Raw genomic sequence first — 20819 nt, 5'->3', positions numbered from 1 at the left:
TGCAAATCACTGAATGCTATGCAGAGGGGCCTAATCTTTAGGCCATCTGATGTACAGTATAGGCTTCCCTAGGCCTTCCCGTGTTCATGGGATTTCTTTGACAGTTGCAAAGGGAAAAATGTGAGGATAGTCTTCTTTGCGCCCAGTGTACAAGTATGACGTTCCAACCACTCAGGTCTTCGTCAGATAGGCCTACACCATTACCTGTTGCAGTATGTCTGTGTGCATTCCTACATTAACCTACGTCTATTTCTATGATAACATGATTTGCTAACACGTAACAATAACCCGCTATTATTATTAGGACTCTACACTTTAGTGGTATTATATGCTGTGGGTTTTAATTAGCGCATTTCGGGTAGCCTATCCTACATCTGGGCAATACTTATTGAACAAATTGCAGTCTACATGCCATGACAAATATTACCAGTAGTACTGACCGAACATGAAATAGATTGTTTACAAGTTATGGTAATGTTATTCTGGCGTGAACATTGCGCTTTCATCACGTTAGCACCCTATGATTACAGCTCGTTATGTCTCGTCAAAATGATTACAGCTCGTTACGTCTCGTCAGAATTCATTGATGAAGGAAGGTTCGCTTTATCCCAGAGAACCTTACTCGTTTCACTTAGGCTAGACTAAAACAGAAAAGAAGAACTTGGCACTAACCATGTAGTCGTGTTTTCTATAGCATATTCGTTAACCTGCCGTTCTTTGAACAAAAATGTTGGGATATGTCTGCGAGGTGTTTAGCCAAGTTCCATGCGTAGCCTACTGCTTTTAAATGACTTTGAAACATATTTCACAAACGGGCCTCTGTGTACCTGATGGCTTGCCTTCACTATTCGCGATGTATCCAAAATAGTTGCAGATTTCACTTCACCTTTTGTTTTATCCACAAGGCCGAGGACGATCGGCAAAGAACTACTGTATGTTGACGTTGGCTGCGCACTCACTCACTCAGAGCTGCCTGCTTGACACGTCCACCTGCCTAGATGCATGCAAGGAGCAATGAGAGCAGCAGTTCACGCAGACACAGAACGTTAATTTTAATAAAGTATCGATTCTAAAAACGTCGGAAATCGTATCGTTTTTTGCGTGAAGGCATCGTGATACCTTTTTAGTATTGATACACCGTGCAACACTAACCTATTCAGGCTCTTTTTTAAACTGTTTTATTTGTTCCAAAAGCATGACACAGACCGATTCAGGCTCTTTTTTAAACTGTTTTATTTGTTCCAAAAGCATGACACAGACCGATTCAGGCTCTTTTTTTAATTGTTTTATTTGTTCCAAAAGCATGACAGAGACCTATTCAGGCTCTTTTTTAAACTGTTCTATTTGTTCCAAAAGCGTGACACAGGCTGACTGAGGCTCTTTTTTCAACTGTTTTTAAATCGGAAAGGCTCAGCAGAGTGAGAGCTTGTGAAAATAAAAGTCTGAATTTGTTCCCATCAACTGTTTGCCATCCCATAACGATCAGGCGCTGCTAGGAGACGAGGGGCTGGTGTTTGCCATCCCATAACGATCAGGCGCTGCTAGGAGACGAGGGCTTGGTCTGCTGCCGTTGCCGTGGTCTCTTGGCCCCGTTGCATTGTGGGGAGGTGCTGGGGTCTCTCTTCTCCTGCAGACGCTGCTCCTTACGCTGCCTGTAGGTGGCGGTGTTGTCAAAGCCAGCCTTGTACAACTGCTGCAGCCGCAAGCCAGCCTCTATAGGAGAGAGCAGAGGTAATCACACACGCACGCACACACACTCCTGTCTCTATAGGAGAGAGCAGAGGTAATCACACACGCACGCACGCATACGCACACACGTAGACATACATGCACACACACACTCCTGTCTCTATAGGAGAGAGCAGAGGTGGCTTACTAATCACACATGCACACACATACGCACACACACGCATGCATACACACACTCCAGCCTCTATAGGAGAAAGCAGAGGTGGCTTACTAATCACGCATACACACACACACATGCACACGCATGCACACACATACGCACACACACGCATGCATACACACACTCCTGCCTCTATAGGAGAAAGCAGAGGTGGCTTACTAATCACACACACACTCCTGCCTCTACAGGAGAAAGCAGAGGTGGCTTACTAATCACACACACACACTCCTGCCTCTACAGAAGAAAGCAGAGGTGGCTTACTAATCACACACACACACACTCCTGCCTCTACAGGAGAAAGCAGAGGTGGCTTACTAATCACGCATACACACACACACATGCACACGCATGCACACACATACGCACACACACGCATGCATACACACACTCCTGCCTCTATAGGAGAAAGCAGAGGTGGCTTACTAATCACACACACACACACACTCCTGCCTCTATAGGAGAAAGCAGAGGTGGCTTACTAATCACACACACACACACTCCTGCCTCTACAGGAGAAAGCAGAGGTGGCTTACTAATCACACACACACACTCCTGCCTCTATAGGAGAAAGCAGAGGTGGCTTACTAATCACACACACATACACTCCTGCCTCTACAGGAGAAAGCAGAGGTGGCTTACTAATCACACACACACTCCTGCCTCTACAGGAGAAAGCAGAGGTGGCTCATCTCACCTGAAGTCCCATCCCTGCGACTGCCCTATCATCGCCTGTTGCTGTCCCCCTGCCCGGACTCCTGGCCCGTGCAGCCTAGCGACCCACCACTTGCCCTATGACAACTCCTAATCCCCCTGGACAATTAATTTCCTACACTGGACTATTGAACTTTCTGACCCTAAATAAGATTCATGCCCATCCCACCTCTTTGTAACATATACCTCAGGTGGCTTTAAACACCATGTTCTTTTCTCTACACCTAACTAACTTATTCATTTATCATGTAAACAGACCTTACTGTTACTCATGGGCTCTGATTGTTTAACACTGATGTACCAAGTTTTGGCGCTCGTGATATTAAATTGAAATTGACTAGGGTTAAATCTCACTATAATCTCCTAGCTGTGCGATATGTCCCATTGACTAGGGTTAAATCTCACTATAATCTCCTAGCTGTGCGATAAGTCCCATTACAACCCATTGATTTGATTTGTCTTCTTGCCGTCCACTAGGCTATTTCGCTGTGACGCGAACAAAACGTGACGTCACATACCACGTGACAACCAGCAACAGTGAATAAAACATGTCGGAAGCTGAACATACTGTGTGTGTTTAACCCAGGGTCTGACCTCTGACCTCTGACCCTGCCATACCCTGCTCGCAGCGCAGTCCTTTCTTGGGCAGCCGTGGCCTACTGGTTAGCGCTTCAGCCGTGGCCCACTGGTTAGCGCTTCAGCCGTGGCCCACTGGTTAGCTCTTCGGACTTATAACTGGAGGGTTGCCAGATCGAACCACGACCAGTAGGCACGGCTGAAGTGCTCTTGAGCAAGGCACCTAACCCCTCACTGCTCCCCGAGCGCCGCTGTTGATGCATGCATCTCACTGCGCCGGGATAAGTGTGTGCTTCACCTCACTGTGTGTTCACTGTGTGCTGAGTGTGTTTCACTAATTCACGGATTGGGATAAATGCAGAGACCAAATTTCCCTCACGGGATCAAAAGAGTATATATACTTATATATATACTGTGTATGTTTAATCCAGGGTCTGACCTCATACTGTGTGTGTTTATGACCTCATACTGTGTGTGTTTAATCCAGGGTCTGACTTCTAATATTAATAATAAAAACAGTTGTGACTGTGTTTTTCTTCTGGAAACATCGTTGCCTGCCTATTGACACTGACTGATATACTGCCCTCTGGTGGACAGAACATTACAATTTAAGTTTGATACCAATATGGGTCTTACTGAAGGCATTTAATGGACAAAATATTATTTATAAATATTAAAATATATTTGAATATTAATATTAATAAACAAACAAACTTCAAATATGATTTTTGGACAAAAGTTGCCGAACACTTATGCATGTATACACACACACATTGTATCACCCTGCTACACACACACACACACATACATACAATACACACATGTACAATACATACACACATGTACATACACTACACACATACACTCACATGCATGCACACACCACACACACACACATACAATACACACGCACACACACTCACCACACACACACACATTACACACACATAACACACACCACACACACACAATACACACATACACACACACGTGCATTAAACACACACAATATCCTTACCTGGCAGAGGCACACTGTGAGTCTGTAGAACTTCAGTCACTCTTTTCAGATCAGGCTGATCCGCATCACACTGCAACACACACACACACAAAACACAACACAACACATTTATGTATCTATACAGTATACAGTCTAAACATATTACATTGGCGTGTACGTGTGTGTATGTGGTGTATGTACGTGTGTGTGTGTGGTCTATGTACGTGTGTGTGTGGTGTATGTATGTACGTGTGTGGATGTACTGTACCCTCCAGAATTATTGGCACCTCTGCTAAAGTTGACTAAAAACCTGTATCATACATAATCTGTTGGTGATTTATTGTAATCTCACAATGAAAAAAAAAATAGGAAGAATCCAACCTTGAAGGGAAGCAAATTTATTCCGAGAAAAAGTAAAATCTCATATCTCAATGAATATTTTTAACAAAATCACGTCGCTCACAATTATTTGCACCCCTGCTTGTAATACCTTAAGCCTCCCTTTGCCAATAAAACAGCTTGTAATATTCTCCTATGACACCGCATGAAGTTGGAAAATACAAAGCAAGGGATTTAAGGCCGTTTGTCTTTACCAAATCTCCCCAGACCGTCCAGATTCCTAGGTCCACACTTGTGCACTCTCCTCTGACTCACTAGATCAGGGGACGGAGATGGCTGAAATAGCCGAACCTTGATTTTGTGTTCAGCAAACCATATTTGTTTTGATCTGGACGTTTGCTCAATTTTTTATCGTTTATGCACAATTGCACAATTTCAACCCAAATTTTGCTGCTCTTATTTCTTCATTGTATGTGCCTTCTTATTTACTTTTTATATTTTACTTGAATGTTATGTTTGTCTGTGGACCTAATTGGTAAAATATGTCTTGTCTCCACCGTGGGATAGTGGGAAACGTAATTTCGATCTCTTTGTATGTCTTGACATGTGAAGAAATTGACAATAAAGCAGACTTTGACTTTGCTTTGGTTCATTGACCTGATGAATGATCCAATCATGACCAACTTTTAGTGTCTTGGCAGAGATTGACAGATTTGCTTTGAAAAGGTTTTTCTTGGTGTTCATGACACCATGCACCTTAATTAGGTTCCCAAAGCCTTTGGGAATAAAAACAGCCCCACAATAGCACAGCCCCTCCACCATAACTCTCATTAGGAATGGGGTTCTTTTCAGTATAGCCATTCTTCTATGCATGCCAAACACACCTTGCACACCTAAGTGTTTCTAGCTAAAGTGCACAATTTTAATTTCTTCTGACAATAGACCACACTTCCAGACAAAGTCACTGTACCATTCAGTAACTCCTGCCGTTTACATTGGTAATTAAATGATGGGACAGGCATTTACCTGGCATGCCCTCTAAATAAGCTATTAGCAATGAGGTCACTTTTGAAGATTTTGGGGGACTTGGTGACACCAAGATGACATTGTCTGTAACTCTCCAATAGTGGTTCTTATGGAATTGTGTGCCCCTCTTACCATCCTCCATACTGTACGTGGGGGCAAGATAACCTTGGGTCTTTGTCCAAGCATGCTTGTGACATTTCCAGTTGATTAGAACCATTTAATCATTGTTTTAACTGTAAATATAGGCATTTTCAACAAAGTACCTAGTTTTTATAGACATCCCCTAATTTACAAATGTCAGCACGCTTTGTTTTTATTTAGATTCAGTGTATTCTCTTGTCTTTCCAATGTTGAGAAATGACTAGAGGATTTAGCCGCCCCTGTCACTTTATTTTCATACCTTAGTGAAAAAGAAAGTCATGAACTACGTCTGAAAGTTCCGGCGGGAACTGCGAAAGTGTGCTTGCCCTGGTCCGGTCACCAACGTGAGCAGACAGTGGCATACGCTATGCTGAACCTGGCTTGATCCAAGCATTGTAACAGTGGCTTTCAGTGTTGGAGCAGTGGCAATATCTCAAAAGCTCTAGGAGAGGGCTATTCAACTATTGGCTTGCGGGTTGAATGCGGTTCGTTGAGAGACTGCTTTGAGTCCACTGACTGGAGAGTGCTACTGAATAGAGAGGACTTAGAGGAGGTCACACATTGCACTACTGACTATCTGAACTTCTGTATGGACATTGTTGTTCCCACAAGGACTGTACGCTGCTATCCAAATAACAAGCCTTGGATAACCAGTAATGTCAAGACCCTTCTCAATAGGAAAAAGATGGCGTTTAAGGAGGGGGACATAGCAGAGCTGAGGCGAGTACAGGGGGAACTCAAGATTAAGCTGAAAGAGGCTAAGGAGGACTACAGAAGGAAGATGGAACAGAAGCTGCAAGATAACAACATGAAGGAGGTGTGGGACTGTATGAAATCCATCACTGGCCTTAAGAAGAGCAGCAGCTCTGTGGAGGGAGACCTGGACAGGACAAACCAGCTGAACCACTTTTACAACAGGTCCGATTGCCCATCCCCCAGCCCCCACCCCACCTCATTACCAGTGCAACACTCACCCCCACTCCCCCTCATTACCAGGGCAACACTCACCCCCACCCCCCTCATTACCAGTGCAACACTCACCCCCACCCCCCCTCATTACCAGTGCAACACTCACCCCCACCATCACTGGATATTGCACCCCTCCCCCACATGGCAACCACGATCAACGAGGTGACAACGACCTCACCCAAGTTATCTTTTAAAAAAAACTCCATCCTCGTAAGGCAGACGGGCCTGACAGACTGTGACCAAGGCTGCTCAAGGCCTGTGCTGCTGAACTGGGGGAGCCACTGAAGCACATCTTCAACTGGAGTCTACGTCTCGGACAAGTTCCAACACTGTGGAAGACATCATGTCTCACCCCCGTTCCCAAGAAACCACACCCCAGCGAGCTTAATGACTTCAGGCCTGTCGCTCTAACATCACATGTGATGAAAACAATGGAGCGGCTGGTCTTAGGTATGCTCAGACCCCAGGTACGCCATGCACTAGACCCGTTACAGTTTGCATACCAGGAGAAAGTGGGCGTGGATGATGCCATCACTTATCTTCTACACAGGACACATTCTCACCTAGACAAGGGGAAAAGTGCTGTGAGAATCATGTTCTTTGATTTCTCAAGTGCTTTTAACACCATCCAACCCCTCAGACTGGGAGACAAGCTCTTGCAGATGGGTGTGGACGCTCACCTGGTAACCTGGATTACAGATTACCTGACCGATCGACCACAGTTCGTCAGACTGAAGAACTGCCTCTCTGACACTGTGATCAGCAGCACCGGAGCACCACAGGGAACTGTGCTCTCTCCAGTCCTGTTCACCCTGTACACATCTGACTTCCGCTACAAGACCGAGTCATGCCACATGCAGAAGTTTTCTGATGATACTGCAATTGTGGGGTGTATCAGGAACGGGCAGGAGGAGGAGTACAGGAGCCTGGTGGAGGACTTTGTGCAGTGGTGCAAACTCAATCACCTTCAACTAAACACTTCAAAGACCAAGGAGATGGTGGTAGATTTCCGAAGGTCTAAGCCCGCTCTGCTACCAGTCTCCATTGATGGGGTCAATGTGGAGGTGGTAAGCACCTACAAGTATCTGGGTCTCCACCTGGAGATAAATAGGACTGGTCAATAAACTGGACTGGTCAGCCAACACTGATGCACTCTACAAGAAAGGACAGAGCAGGCTGTACTTCCTGAGGAGGCTGCAGTCCTTCAATGTGTGCAGCAAGCTCCTCAGGATGTTCTATCAGTCTGTTGTGGCCAGCGCCCTCTTCTATGCAGTGGTATGCAGGGGAGGAAGCACAAAGAAGAAGGATGCTGGGCGACTAGCTGGTAAGGAAGGCTGGCTCTGTAGTGGGAGCTGAACTGGAGTGCATCACTTCAATATCTGACAAAAGGACCCTAAACAAACTGATCAATATCTTGGACAATGAATGTCATCCGCTCTACAGCACTATCAAAAACCAAAAGAGCTTGATCAGCTGGAGACTTCGCTCACTGCCATGCACAACTGAAAGGCTGAGGAAGTCATTTGTTCCTAGGGCCATTGAACTGTTCAATGCCTCACTAAAGGGAAGAGGAGAGATAGACTTCTCTGCTTAGTCTGTCTGCCTCTCCACCGTCTCCATGTCCATGTTTTTTGAGTACTGACTGCCCACTACTGCTTACTACTGTTTTACTATTGTACACAGCCTAATGTTTTCACTACTGTTTTACTGCTACACTGTTTTTCATGCTATATTAGCACACATGATCAATGGCTGCAGTCAGGCTTCTGATACAATACTGAATGAATGAATGGCTATAACCCTATTACCTCAACCTGTTCTTGCACTGAAATAGTTTTTTATTTTACCTTGTCTACATTACACTTTACTCTCCTATTTGTCTATATTATTTATGCTGGTCTCTAGACCTTACTCTTGCACTGTTGGACTAATGTTGGACTACTTTTTGCACCTTCACCATGACACTCACTCTCTTGAGCACCTTGCCATGCACACATAACTAAGGACTATGGTTGGACTACTGTTTGCACCTTCACCATGACACTCACTCCCTTTAGCACCTCACCAGTCCCGGCCCTGTCACTACAAGCGTCTTATGCTTGATCACCCTCAAGCACATTGGACTTTCTTAATTTAACTTATATAGTGTATTTAGTATTTAGTTTTGTTATCTGTCTTATCTTCTACTGTCTTTATTGTACAGTGTAGTTTAGGTATATGTTTATACTTATACTTATGTTTACCATTTCTGCTGTAAGTTATGTCTGTATGCTACTGAGACCCTTGAATTTCCCCTTGAGGATCAATAAAATATCTATCTATCTATCTATCTATCTTGAATTTTACCTTTGGCCTGCCTTCGAATTTAGCTTCTATGACTGAGATCAAATCAATAAAATAAAATGACCGCAGTAATTGGCTGCAAAAATAAATAATGTCACACGTATTGCGCCTCTCAAACTGGGCTATCAGGTAACCTACAGAGGAATTGAACTTATGAATAATGACCAAGGCATTAAAAAGCTGCTTGTTTGTCAGGATACTTTTTCACTGATTTATTTAAAAAACACTGTGTGAATGTTATATATTCCATCCCACAAATTATGTTTTACTGGTTTTTTTGACAAATAATCTATATGGATTTGCTCTATAAAGACCTTATGTCTGTTTGGGATTGTTTTGTGAGCCTGGGGTTGTTTTGAGAGCCTATTGATGTAGCCTCTCTCAGAATAAAGGAATACTTCATATTACTCTAAACCACCGTCTGTAAATCAACTGTATACTACTGTCTACATTGCACTATATTTTTTGACCTGTCTCTGTATATTTCATCACCTTTCTATACTGTGCCTCACATTGCAACACAGCTCAGATCTTTGGTTGCTATTAAGGCCAATCGTTCTAAATGGATGGTTGCTATGGCCAAAGGCCAATTCTATCTCTGCCGTTGTCAAGCGGGCATATCGTAGAATTCTGATTAACCTCATCTTATTTGAAACATCTCTTTACTTAGCCCACTTCCATACAGTGGGTCCCATTAAGAAGTGGCCACTTCCTGCACGCTTACCGTGATTCACACAGCAGCATTATTAAATTAATCTGTCACCATATGCCTATGCCTACGTTTGCAAAGAAAACATTTTAATTTGATTCACATGAAACGTTACATTTCATGTACATGTTGACAATGAGTAGGCTAGTTTTGGTTGTTGGTGGTGTTATTGCATCCCTTAGTTATGCCTACAATGCAAGTTCCCTCGCGATTGGAAGCTCCTGTAGACAATAGTAGACGCATTTCAAAACATCGCGTTAGGAGTCCTTGCCACTTCTTTTAAGCTGTCACAGACGTAGGTGCTACTTTTAGATCTAAAGTGCTTCGTGAATTACTGTTAGTAAAAAAAAAAAAATACCTAAAGTTACACGTGACGAAGTTACGAGTGCAAGCATCTCATATCAAATGACCATGGCATTACGCTAAACAACATAAATCCCAATTAGCAACATACATCTCCTCCCTATAGCTAGCCACACAAGAAATTAATGATACTAAATCTCTGCTTAGCATGCTTCTCCGCTTAGCATTCTAATAACAGAAGGGGCAAATTTATGTTGACCACTACAACATGACTCATTATGTCTGTAACGTTAACTGTATAAAACACTTACTTTCATAAAGGACTCACACCATCCAGCACATGGAAACCGATATTTTAGGTTCTTGGCCACAAACTCAAAACGTGTCTCTCTGAAGCTCTGTTCTAGAATCTTTGCTCTGAAGGCTGTGTTGCTAGGCGACATCAAATAAACAAAATGATAGTCTTTCAGTATTAAATGTGTGCGTGTGATTCCGAATGGATGTGTGTGGTTTGCAATTAGAATAAACAAGAAATAACATTTCCAATAATTTCCCATGATAAATTACATAATATTTGCACTTTCCTTACTTGTGAATCTCACACCGTATTTCAAGTAGGCTACACTAGTGAAATGTAATACAACGTTGCCACCTAGCGTTCAGATGTCGTTCTAGGCTATTTAACATTAACGTGACATTGCTTGTTTATTCTTTCGTCATGCTAACTATGCTAACCATGTTACTTAGCTAACTTAGCTAATCATTTTTAGCAGTTATGCTAACTACCATGCTAACATGCTAGCATGTTAACTATGCTAACCATGTTACTTAGTTAACCAAGCTAATCAACTAGCATGCTAACTATGCTAACCATGTGACTTAGCTAACCTAGCTAATCATTTTTAACAGTTTTGCTAAAAATGCTAACAATGCTAGCAATGCTAACATGCTAACTTTGCTAACCATGCTAACTAGCTACAGTAGGTAGGAGTCATAGTTGATGAAAAGTGTTGACAGTTGATGACAAGTTAAAAGTTGTTGATAGACAGCTAGTGAATGTAGATAGTTTAAAAGTTGTTGATAGAAAGCTAGTTTAATAGATAGATAGTTTAATGATAGTTTAAAAGTAGACCGTTTAAAAGTTGAATGTAAAAAGTTCAGTAGTTTAATGGGTTACATTGTTTAACAGTGGATTATTGTAGTGAGGACTTTTATTTTGAAACAGTTTTGGGCAGAGGAAACAGTTGAATAGGATGTGTAGTCTTAATTGACCCAGATTGTATGCTTAAAGCCTGAGGCTACAGGTGGCCTGAACACCTGCCATAGGATTCTAATTGTTTAACGGCCGTATTATGATGTCACAATCGGCAATGTTAAGTCTATGGGGATTTTTAAAAAGTTTTTCTTTAATAGTTTAAAAAGTATAAAAGTTTCAAAGTTGAAAAGTCATACCAACCCGATCTGTTTGAAGACCTATGTTACAAAGTTTGAATGAAGTTTCTAAGTTAAACTGTTTTTTGAAATTGCGTACGGAAAAAGTAGTAAGCGGAATAATAATAATAAGAAGAAGTTGCCTAGGAAGAACAGTACAGTGCATTTTCATGCACTGTAATAATAAAACTTAAGAAGAACAGTAAGTGTGCTGCTTTGCAAGCACACTTAATAAGTTGAAATTAGATAGGAAAATGCTTCTGTTAGGTTTTGCATTGAAGATTTTTGTAGGGGTGCCAATATGTATAAGCAACGTGTTTTTGTTCAAATAATTTATTTATTTATACTATTTTCCCTTTTCTCAGAATAAATTTGTTTCCCTTCAAGGGTGAATTTTTCCTCATTGTTTTCATTGTGAGAGTACAATGAATCACCAACGGATTATTTTTTATACCTGTTTTTAGTCAACTTTACCAAAGGTGCCAATAATTCTGGAGGGTACTGTATGTGTGTGTGTGTGTGTGTGTGTGTGTGTGTGTGTGTGTGTGTGTGTGTGTGTGTGTGTGTGTACAGTGGGTCCCAGTTAAGTTTGGACGGGTTCCTTCATGAATCACGCACCCCATTTTCTCAGCAGAAATGGCACAAACTACAATTGACACAAACAACCACAAGGTGTCACTTGGAAGTTCTGCCACTACTATTTTTGATGCGACTTGACTTAACTGCTTCCATGACGCAGTGAGCCATTACCAAACATATATGATAATACAATAGCGTGAGTTTATATATCTTATACCCTATTTGTCACGGTTACTTATAGATGTGATGGTGTAACGATAAGCGCATGAGACTTTCAGCAGGGGCACGGGAACTTAAATTGATCACGGTAGTTTCAGCTTACACTTAAACAGACAAAACATTCTAATATGAAAATGTAGATGCAATTGTTGTAAAATGGTGCAGCTCCTTTAAGAAAGCCCCGTGTGCAGGGATGGAGAGAGAGAAAGTGAGAGGGGATGTGTGTTAGAACTTAGATGTGTGTGGAAAAAGTAGACGTGCTGTTGAGACTGGAGCGAGTCGTATTCAAAATAATGCAAAAAATAAATCCGCAGATAAAACCAATTATCCTCATTCATTGCAACCGCAGCATGCCTGCTTGCCGACGTTCAAACGAAAAAGATATCAAAGCACCTTTTGCGTTTGAATGTAGCACGATTTTTTTTAAACAGCTGGACAAATGATTTAGCTAATTGATTATAGCCTGCACACCAGCAATTGTTGAACATTTACCTGTACAAGACAGTAGCCCAGCCTAACAAGCATGTTGCATGTTGTAGGCCTACTGTAGAAATTTAACTTAAATTGCAACCGCAACATGCCTGCTTGCCGACGTTAAAATGACAACGAAAAAGATATCAAAGCAACAAGAGGGTTGAGTCTGAATGACACGGAGTTCAGACTCATATTGCTCCTCATAACCATCTATAAAAAAAGTGTTTTTTCTTTTCTTTTTGAGCACGTCCGAATCCCAGGACATAACACACTGGACCTTATAATAGGCTCGAGATATAATTCCAAAGGGGGCAGATAGGGGCCTACTGCACTTAAAACTTAAAAAGCACCTCGTCGCTTAAAAAGCACCTCCTTGCGACGGCCCTGCAGCTCCTCCTAAGACAGCGAGGAAAAAGTTAAAATACGCGATAAACCCAGGAAAAGTTGACAGGTTTGTTTCGGTCCAGGTGATTATTTGTGAAATTGTGCAAACGACAGCCTTTTCAAGGCATTTCAAGGAAGGTGTCGTAGCATGCAAGCTCCCAAATTGACCCAGTAGCCTACAGAAGGCATCAATAAATTGTTGGGACTGGGGAGGGTCATGTGTTTTTTCTCTATCACTTTGGAGGGTCATAGAAAATTTTCTTTTTTCTATGTCTTTTTTGACTAACGCTCCCAAAACTCCTCCGGTAGCCCCTTAAATAAATAACGAACAGTCCCTAATTGCTATAGCCTGTAGGCCTACACCAGCAATTGTTGAACATTTACCTGTACAGGACATTGACAGTAGCCCAGCCTAACAAGCAGATGTTGCAAAAGACATCAAAAGACGCAATTAATCAGAAATAAATAATGTAATCTGCATCGCTTTATTTAACAAACTGCAAGCAACAAGAGGGTTGAGTTCGCTGTGAGGCCAAACCCAAGAGCAGAGCCTATCTGTTAAGGCACTCGATAGGCTATGGTAACGAGCTGTGTGCGCCTGGAAAGACAATAGAAGATGCTTTCTGAATAGCACAGCGAAGACGGCTCTGGTCCTTCCATACCCTCCCCCCACTTCCTGTAGCCTTCCATTATGACTTGTTGCCGTTTTGGGACATTAAGCTTTTTCACATTAAGCCCCCCTCCCCCACCCCCTTCTTTCACAAGCAGTGGGGGAGCGCGGGGCACAAAGTAACACTTTTTGGTAGACAAAGGAGGGTTCTCCGCGCTTCTGTCGTTTGGCCACAATCCGTTGCAACCAGGCCAGGACAGATATTTTAGAGAGGAGAGACGCCGGTGCAGCTCAGATGTCTTCTTAATTTTCTTTATTCTTCAGTAAAAGGTGCAGAACATTATTAAACTTTGACTAACATTTCGATGTGTCGATGTTTTTGACTAACGAACATCGAAACGTTAGTCAAAGTGTAATAATGTTCTGCACCTTTTACTAAAGAATAAAGAAAATTAAGAAGACATCTGAGCTGCACCGGCGTCTCTCCTTCTCTCTAACACTTTTTGGCTTTGGCTAAATATTTCTAAAATCATTTGAGTTTCACTAGTCACATGTTTTAACAAGGAACACTTGTTATTGAACTAATAACAGACTTGTGTCGAAAATTTACTTTATTTTCCATACGGAGAAATAACATATACAGAGTCTAACCAAGGTCAATCTTGCCAAAAAAGCCCTCAAACCTGAAAACACATGAGGCTAACGAAGCTCTCATTTTAAAACATTACTGAGAGACAGGCACTGTACAATCAAGACATCTTGCCACTGAATTCAAAACTATGTTTAACATTATGTACAAAGCTTATAGGCTATAGTGGACTAGCATGTTGCAGGGGCTGCTAAAAACACAGAGAAACGCACTGAAAACTCGGCCAATCACAGCCCTTGCTGTCGAATGCTCGGTCCGGTTCGACCGTGGAACGCCACAGCGGACTATGCTGCCCCCAAGCGGCTGCAGTTGTACTTACATTTCACCCAGCTGCGTGAATCACCTTGATGGTGAATGAAGTGTCAATTCTTAACTGGGACCCACTGTATGTGTGTGTGTATGTATGTACGTGTGTGTGTGTGTACCTCCCAGTGACGTGATGTGTGTGTGAACAGCAGCACAGGTGTGTGTTGGTCGTCCAGTAGCACCCACAGGCGACCCTGAGGGTCAAAGGTCATATCCAACGGTGACTGTGGGAGGGGCAAACACTGGGTGGGCGTGGCTTCAGATCCTGTCTTCATCTCAAAGAGCTGTAGCCTTGGCAACCTGCACACAATGCAGCTAACACTTCACTAGGAGGTAACACACACGCTCGCACACGCGCACACACACACACACACACACACACACAACACAATGCAGCTCATTAACACTTCACTAGGAGGTAATACACACACACACACACACACTCAGATCAGCTCCACCCCCAGGCACTGCATCTTCATCAGTTGTACTCAATACACTGCACTGCACTGCATCTTTATGAGTTGTACTCAATACACTGCACTGCACTGCATCTTTAGGAGTTGTACTCAATACACTGCACTGCATCTTTAGGAGTTGTACTTAATACACTGCACTGCATCTTTATGAGTTGTACTCAATACACTGCACTGCATCTTTATGAGTTGACTCAATGCACTGCATCTTTATCAGTCACTTTGTCACTCCACTCTGTCCTGTTTGTCAAGAGAAAAAAAAGAGCTTAATGCTCAGTCAATTTCCCATGGATAAACACAAACACATACACCTCACCTGTCACACAGCACAGTCAATTTCCCCATGGATAAACAACAGTTGATGATGATGATGATGATTACCATTTGGCCAGAGAATGATGTGTTTAAAATGTACTTTATAAATAAAATTTACTTACTTACTTACTCACACACACACTGATGCCTTCTCGCTTTCACATATGCACTCGCACCACAGTCACACTCTCTGAGACACACACAGTAGCGTACACACACACACACACACACACACACACGCGCGCGCACGCGCGCACGCACACACCCACCTCACCTGTCACACAGCACAGCTATATTTTGCCCATCAGGAGAGCAGGTGATGCGCTTGATACACACTCTCTGGAGAGAGAGATGGAGAGAGGAAGAGAGAGAGATAGAGATGGAGAGAGAGAAAACAAGAAACTAATGAAACATCAGGACATTAACAAGCATCAGAAAGAAATTAACATGCTAAAGACATTAGAGAGATAGATAGTTTATTGATCCCCAAGGGGAGGGAGAGAGAGAGAGAGAGAGATAGTTTATTGATCCCCAAGGGGAGATAGATAGATAGTTTATTGATCCCCAAGGGGAACATCAAACATAGAGCTGGTATAAGAATAGACATGGTGTGAGATTAATTGCTATTTTTACTTTATTAATAAAAAAAAAATATTGTTTTGTTACTATTTATAGATGTTGGCTATTTATAAATACAAATGATATACATCAAGTAAATGTCACACATTTTAAATGTTTATATTCAACTCTATATTCATACACCTTACCTGTTTATATTCTACTTTCATATCCACTGGTGCCCTGGGGAACAAAACAGCCTGACCAGCTAAAGGTGGTTTGTTGGTTGACCAGCTAAAAGGTGGTTTGTTGGTTGACCAGCTTGTTAACCAGCTTGTTTGACCACCCTATGATGGTTGACCTGCTAGACCAGCAAAACTCTTGCGAAAACATATATTCAGCTGGTTTAACCAGCTTATGATGGTAATTCTGCTGGTTTTGCTTGTCGTACCACCTCAAGCTGGTCATTTTAGCTGGTGTTGCTGGTCTACACTGCTGGTTTAACTGGCCGTGCCAGCTTATGTTGGTCATTCTAGCAAACCAGCATGACCAGCTTGACAGGCTGGTCACCAGCATGACCATCTTGCACCAGCTGTATCCCACAAGACAGGCTGGTCAAACCAGCATGACCAGCTTCCTCAGATGGTCGCGCCAGCATATCCAGCTGGTGGCCTAACCATATAGGCCTGGTGTGTGTGTGTGTGTGTGTGTCTCCCTCACCTCTGCTTGGTGTGTGTGTGTGTGTGTGTGTGTCTCCCTCACCTCTGCTTGGTGTGTGTGTGTGTGTGTGTCTCTCCCTCACCTCCTCTTGGTGTGTGTGTGTGTGTCTCCCTCACCTCCTCTTGGTGTGTGTGTGTGTGTGTCTCCCTCATCTCCTCTTGGTGTGTGTGTGTGTGTGTCTCCCTCACCTCCTCTTGGTGTGTGTGTGTGTGTGTGTGTGTCTCCCTCACCTCCTCCTGGTGTGTGTGTGTGTGTGTGTGTGTGTGTGTGTGTCTCCCTCACCTCCTCTTGGTGTGTGTGTGTGTGTGTGTGTGTGTGTCTCCCTCACCTCCTCTTGGTGCATCTCCTGCAGGTCCAGACTCTGTAGCCTCTGGCCGTTAGCATATTCCCAGAGTTTTACTGAGCCGTCCTAACACACACACAGACAGAGTTTTACTGTGCCATCCTAACACACACACACAGTTTTCCTGTGCCATCCTAACACACACACATAACACACACACACAGTTTTCCTGTGCCATCCTAACACACACACATAACACACACACACAGTTTTCCTGTGCCATCCTAACACACACACACATATAACACACACAGAGTTTTCCTGTGCCATCCTAACACACACACACAGAGTTTTACTGTGCCATCCTAACACACACACACACACACAAACACTAATTTAGAAGTTCTAAATCCTCTTCAACAGAGTTAAAATCAGCTGGTGCTGCAGATATAATAATAAATAAATACATAACACACATATTTCTGTTTTCCAGCAACATATTAGGAAGCATAGGCCATTTTACAGCATTGTACAATATATTCAATGAAATACCCACATGCTGCATTAAATGGATCCATAATCCAGTCATACTGAGCACTGCTGGTTGGGAAATATTTTTGAAATAAACTTTGCAGGGATGTGATGTAGGCCTACTGTTCAATACATGGGATCACAAGAGTGCCTCCCAATCAGTTTCAGCGATTTCGCTCAGAAATCTCAAAGGCATAATACTGTCGCGATCGAGGCGCCTGTCCCATACTCAAGTTTTTTTGGTGAATGCAGTAATCTTATATGCTAGGTGAGGTAGGTGCTTGTCTTTGCCTTGTAACTGGACATTTAACTCAAATGTATCGCTAAGATATATCAAATATATCGCTAAGATAGGCCAGCTTCGTCAAGAAATGTTCATTAGTGAAAGTGCTTGCAGATTCAAACATGCGCTCTTCCTCCAAGAAGAGGCGACTCGGAGCTCAAACACGCGCGACAGCACTTCACCTCGGGAAAGCCACCTTGCCTCGCTGTGAAACAGTACAGCCTTTTGGTCAGCTACCATCTTTTCGCAAAGTGCGGAGAATAGACGCGCTTTTAAGGGCCGGGTTAAGGGCTCTCACAACAATGTTCAAAATCTCATGTAGGTCGGGACTAACTAAGCTGCCTTGACACGAGCGCTTCCCTGTGAATAACACAGTGCGTCCATTGCGCATCGGGTGCTACCTGGGCCCAGGCTACAGATAAAAATAAATAAATAAAAAAACCTGTTTTTCACGTCAGTTCGCGCCCCACCTGGCATGTCCCAATACCCACAATTTGAGAAACGCTGAGCTAACCCATGCTAACCCTACCCCATGCTAACCCTAACCCATGCACACTCACTCACACACACAAAAAAATCACACACACACACACACACACACACACACACACACACACACACACACACCAAACACACACACACACACACAGGTGAGGTCTTACCCCAGATCCTGAGAGGAGGCGGTCAGGGTGCCCCGGGGGGACAATCAGAGTGCTGACGAACCTGAAACACAAAGCAGCCTTATCAACACTGGGGTGTGTGTGTGTGTGTGTGTGTGTGTGTGTGTGTGTGTGTGCTCTCACTCGGTGTGTGTGTGTGTGTGTGTGCTCACTCGGTGTGTGTGTGTGCGCGCATTTGTGTGTGTGTGTGTACTCACTCGGTGTGTGTCTCTGTGTGTGTGTGTGTGTGTGTGTGTGTGTACACTCACTCGTGTGTGCAAGGCAGAAGGCCTGGATGTTGTGGGGTGCAGCCTTGTGTGTGTGTGTGTGTACTCACTCGGTGTGTGTCTCTGTGTGTGTGTGTGTGTGTATACTGACGTGTTGCCTGAACACCATCCGTATGCGGTAGCACAAAACCAATACGGCTTATACCAATACCAATAAGGCGAAAACGCAGAAAGGCTATCAAGGTAATCTGTCTGACCTAGAAAATATGATTAGGCAAATTAGGAAAGAAACTGATCAGGAATTTAATCGTAATGTTAAACCAGTGGCCTTGCAACCTACTCTTGAATTAAGTTCACCTGAAAGTGTGGAAGTGAATGAATGTGCTGTAACAGATGTTGAACAATGTGCTAGATTACTGACCTGACCTCAGAAATACTTGATGATTATTGAATGTGAATAAAAGAATGGAAAATGAACCATAACTCCAAACAATGACCTCATAATAAATAATAAAGTGCGATGAATGAAATGTATCAATACAAGTACTTTAGTAGCCCAACATTGTAAAGTTTAGGGAATTATGTACGTAAGGAATTGTAGGTCTTAAAACTGAAATGGGTAAAGTGCCTTAAAATGTTTAAATGATTGTATTCAGATTGCATTGTGTGAAGAGTTAATGCAATAAATGTTTGTAACATGTTAGAATGCAACCGATCTCTCTTAATGACTGTAAAAGTGTACGTTGCTAAATGTAATGTGTCACGTTGTTATAATTGTCGTTGAATGTAAACTGTTTGTGTAACTTCTGGAAACTATTTGTTAACCTACAGTACTGAATGTAATGTTAGCATCTCCTAAATGTAACCCGGAGAAGTAACGTGTGTCATATCAAATTGTTGGTTAAGATCTGTGACTTATAGAATGTTTTTAGCTATCGTGGGAATATCCCTGCAACGTGGGAATGTTCCTGCATCTTCTAGAAGGTTCTAAACTGTCGTGGGAATGTAGGATTGATTTGCCTTAGGAATGTGTGGGGGAGGACAAGGCATCCTAGTATAAATAGGAATGTGTGGGGGAGGACAAGGCATCCTAGTATAAATAGGAATGTGTGGGGGAGGACAAGGCATCCTAGTATAAATAGGAATGTGTGGGGAAGGATTAGTGTACCTATAGATAAATAGGGGTCGAACTAAACAGTATAAATAGGGGTCGAACTAAACAGTATAAATAGGGGTCGAACTAAACGGACGGGGCGTGTGCAAGGCAGAAGGCCTGGATGTTGTGGGGTGCAGCCTTGTGTGTGTGTGTGTGTGTGAAGGCAATGGTACGCTCCCGCGTCTGCGGCACTGGTGAGCGCGTGACGAGAATTGCGTCATTTTCACGGCATGCGTCGCGTCTTTGAGTCGACCGAAATTTAAGACCGCGCGTCAAAGTGACGCGTAGACTGCGCATGTGTGAAACGGAACTGCTGTAAACACTCCCCTCCAGTAGGTGGACCACATAGAAGAACAACACTTAAAACCTAGAAACAAACCTAGACAGAAGAAGACTTGTTTGGTTACCATAACGACGATGGAGCAGAACGCCTGTCCACAGCTTGCCTGGCTATCGAGTTACGTGAAACACATGGACATGGAGTCAACTTCGACTGATGTAAAGCCAAAATCCACAGATACATTCTTTAACATCATCTTTAACGGTTACTTTACCATCTATGGTGTAGAACCCAAAGTATTTCAAGACACCACATTTTAGATGAGTTGGGGACGTAATTGTCCGCTCAGGCTGGCCGTTCTGTGCGTCACCTTTCATTGTTGAAACAGGGTGGCTGCATGGGCTCATTGTGGCTACTGGCTATTATATTGGCTTGATTTGGTCATGAGCCCTGGATCATAGAGCACTGAATGAGATGGCAAACAATAAAATAAAACTGATCATAGACTGTAGAAATGCGCTACACAGCACTAAAAACCGAATAGTTTATTTATAGTTCGACTGCGGATATTTCACGTCATGTTCGAATAAAAAGTGACAGCCCTACTCCCTGCATAGAGAGCGGACATGACTTTGGATTAAATGCATCTTTTAAAAATG

At 43.0% G+C, this 20819-nt stretch overlaps 1 protein-coding gene and 1 long non-coding RNA gene across 2 annotated transcripts in view; one reads left to right on the top strand and one right to left on the bottom strand.

Moving 5' to 3' along the window:
- Window positions 1-1263: 1263 nt before the first annotated feature.
- The window catches only part of wdr4 (WD repeat domain 4), a 32474-nt gene continuing 12918 nt past the window's right edge, over window positions 1264-20819 (bottom strand). The window contains exons 6-11 of the mRNA XM_042084366.1: window positions 18501-18561; window positions 17070-17150; window positions 15738-15802; window positions 14795-14975; window positions 4215-4284; window positions 1264-1713 (exon numbers count right to left, since the gene is read on the bottom strand). Coding sequence (XP_041940300.1) covers window positions 1532-1713; window positions 4215-4284; window positions 14795-14975; window positions 15738-15802; window positions 17070-17150; window positions 18501-18561 — 640 coding nt within the window. The 3' untranslated portion in view covers window positions 1264-1531. The remainder of the gene's footprint in view (window positions 1714-4214; window positions 4285-14794; window positions 14976-15737; window positions 15803-17069; window positions 17151-18500; window positions 18562-20819) is intronic.
- LOC121703915 lies at window positions 5876-19081 on the top strand. The gene is made up of 3 exons (XR_006030184.1): window positions 5876-5886; window positions 9864-9867; window positions 18959-19081. It is a non-coding gene; the product is annotated as an uncharacterized LOC121703915 (long non-coding RNA).

This window comes from Alosa sapidissima, chromosome 2, assembly GCF_018492685.1.
Source record: "Alosa sapidissima isolate fAloSap1 chromosome 2, fAloSap1.pri, whole genome shotgun sequence".
Taxonomy (NCBI): domain Eukaryota; kingdom Metazoa; phylum Chordata; class Actinopteri; order Clupeiformes; family Clupeidae; genus Alosa; species Alosa sapidissima.
This window is presented reverse-complemented; position numbering and strand designations above follow the sequence as displayed.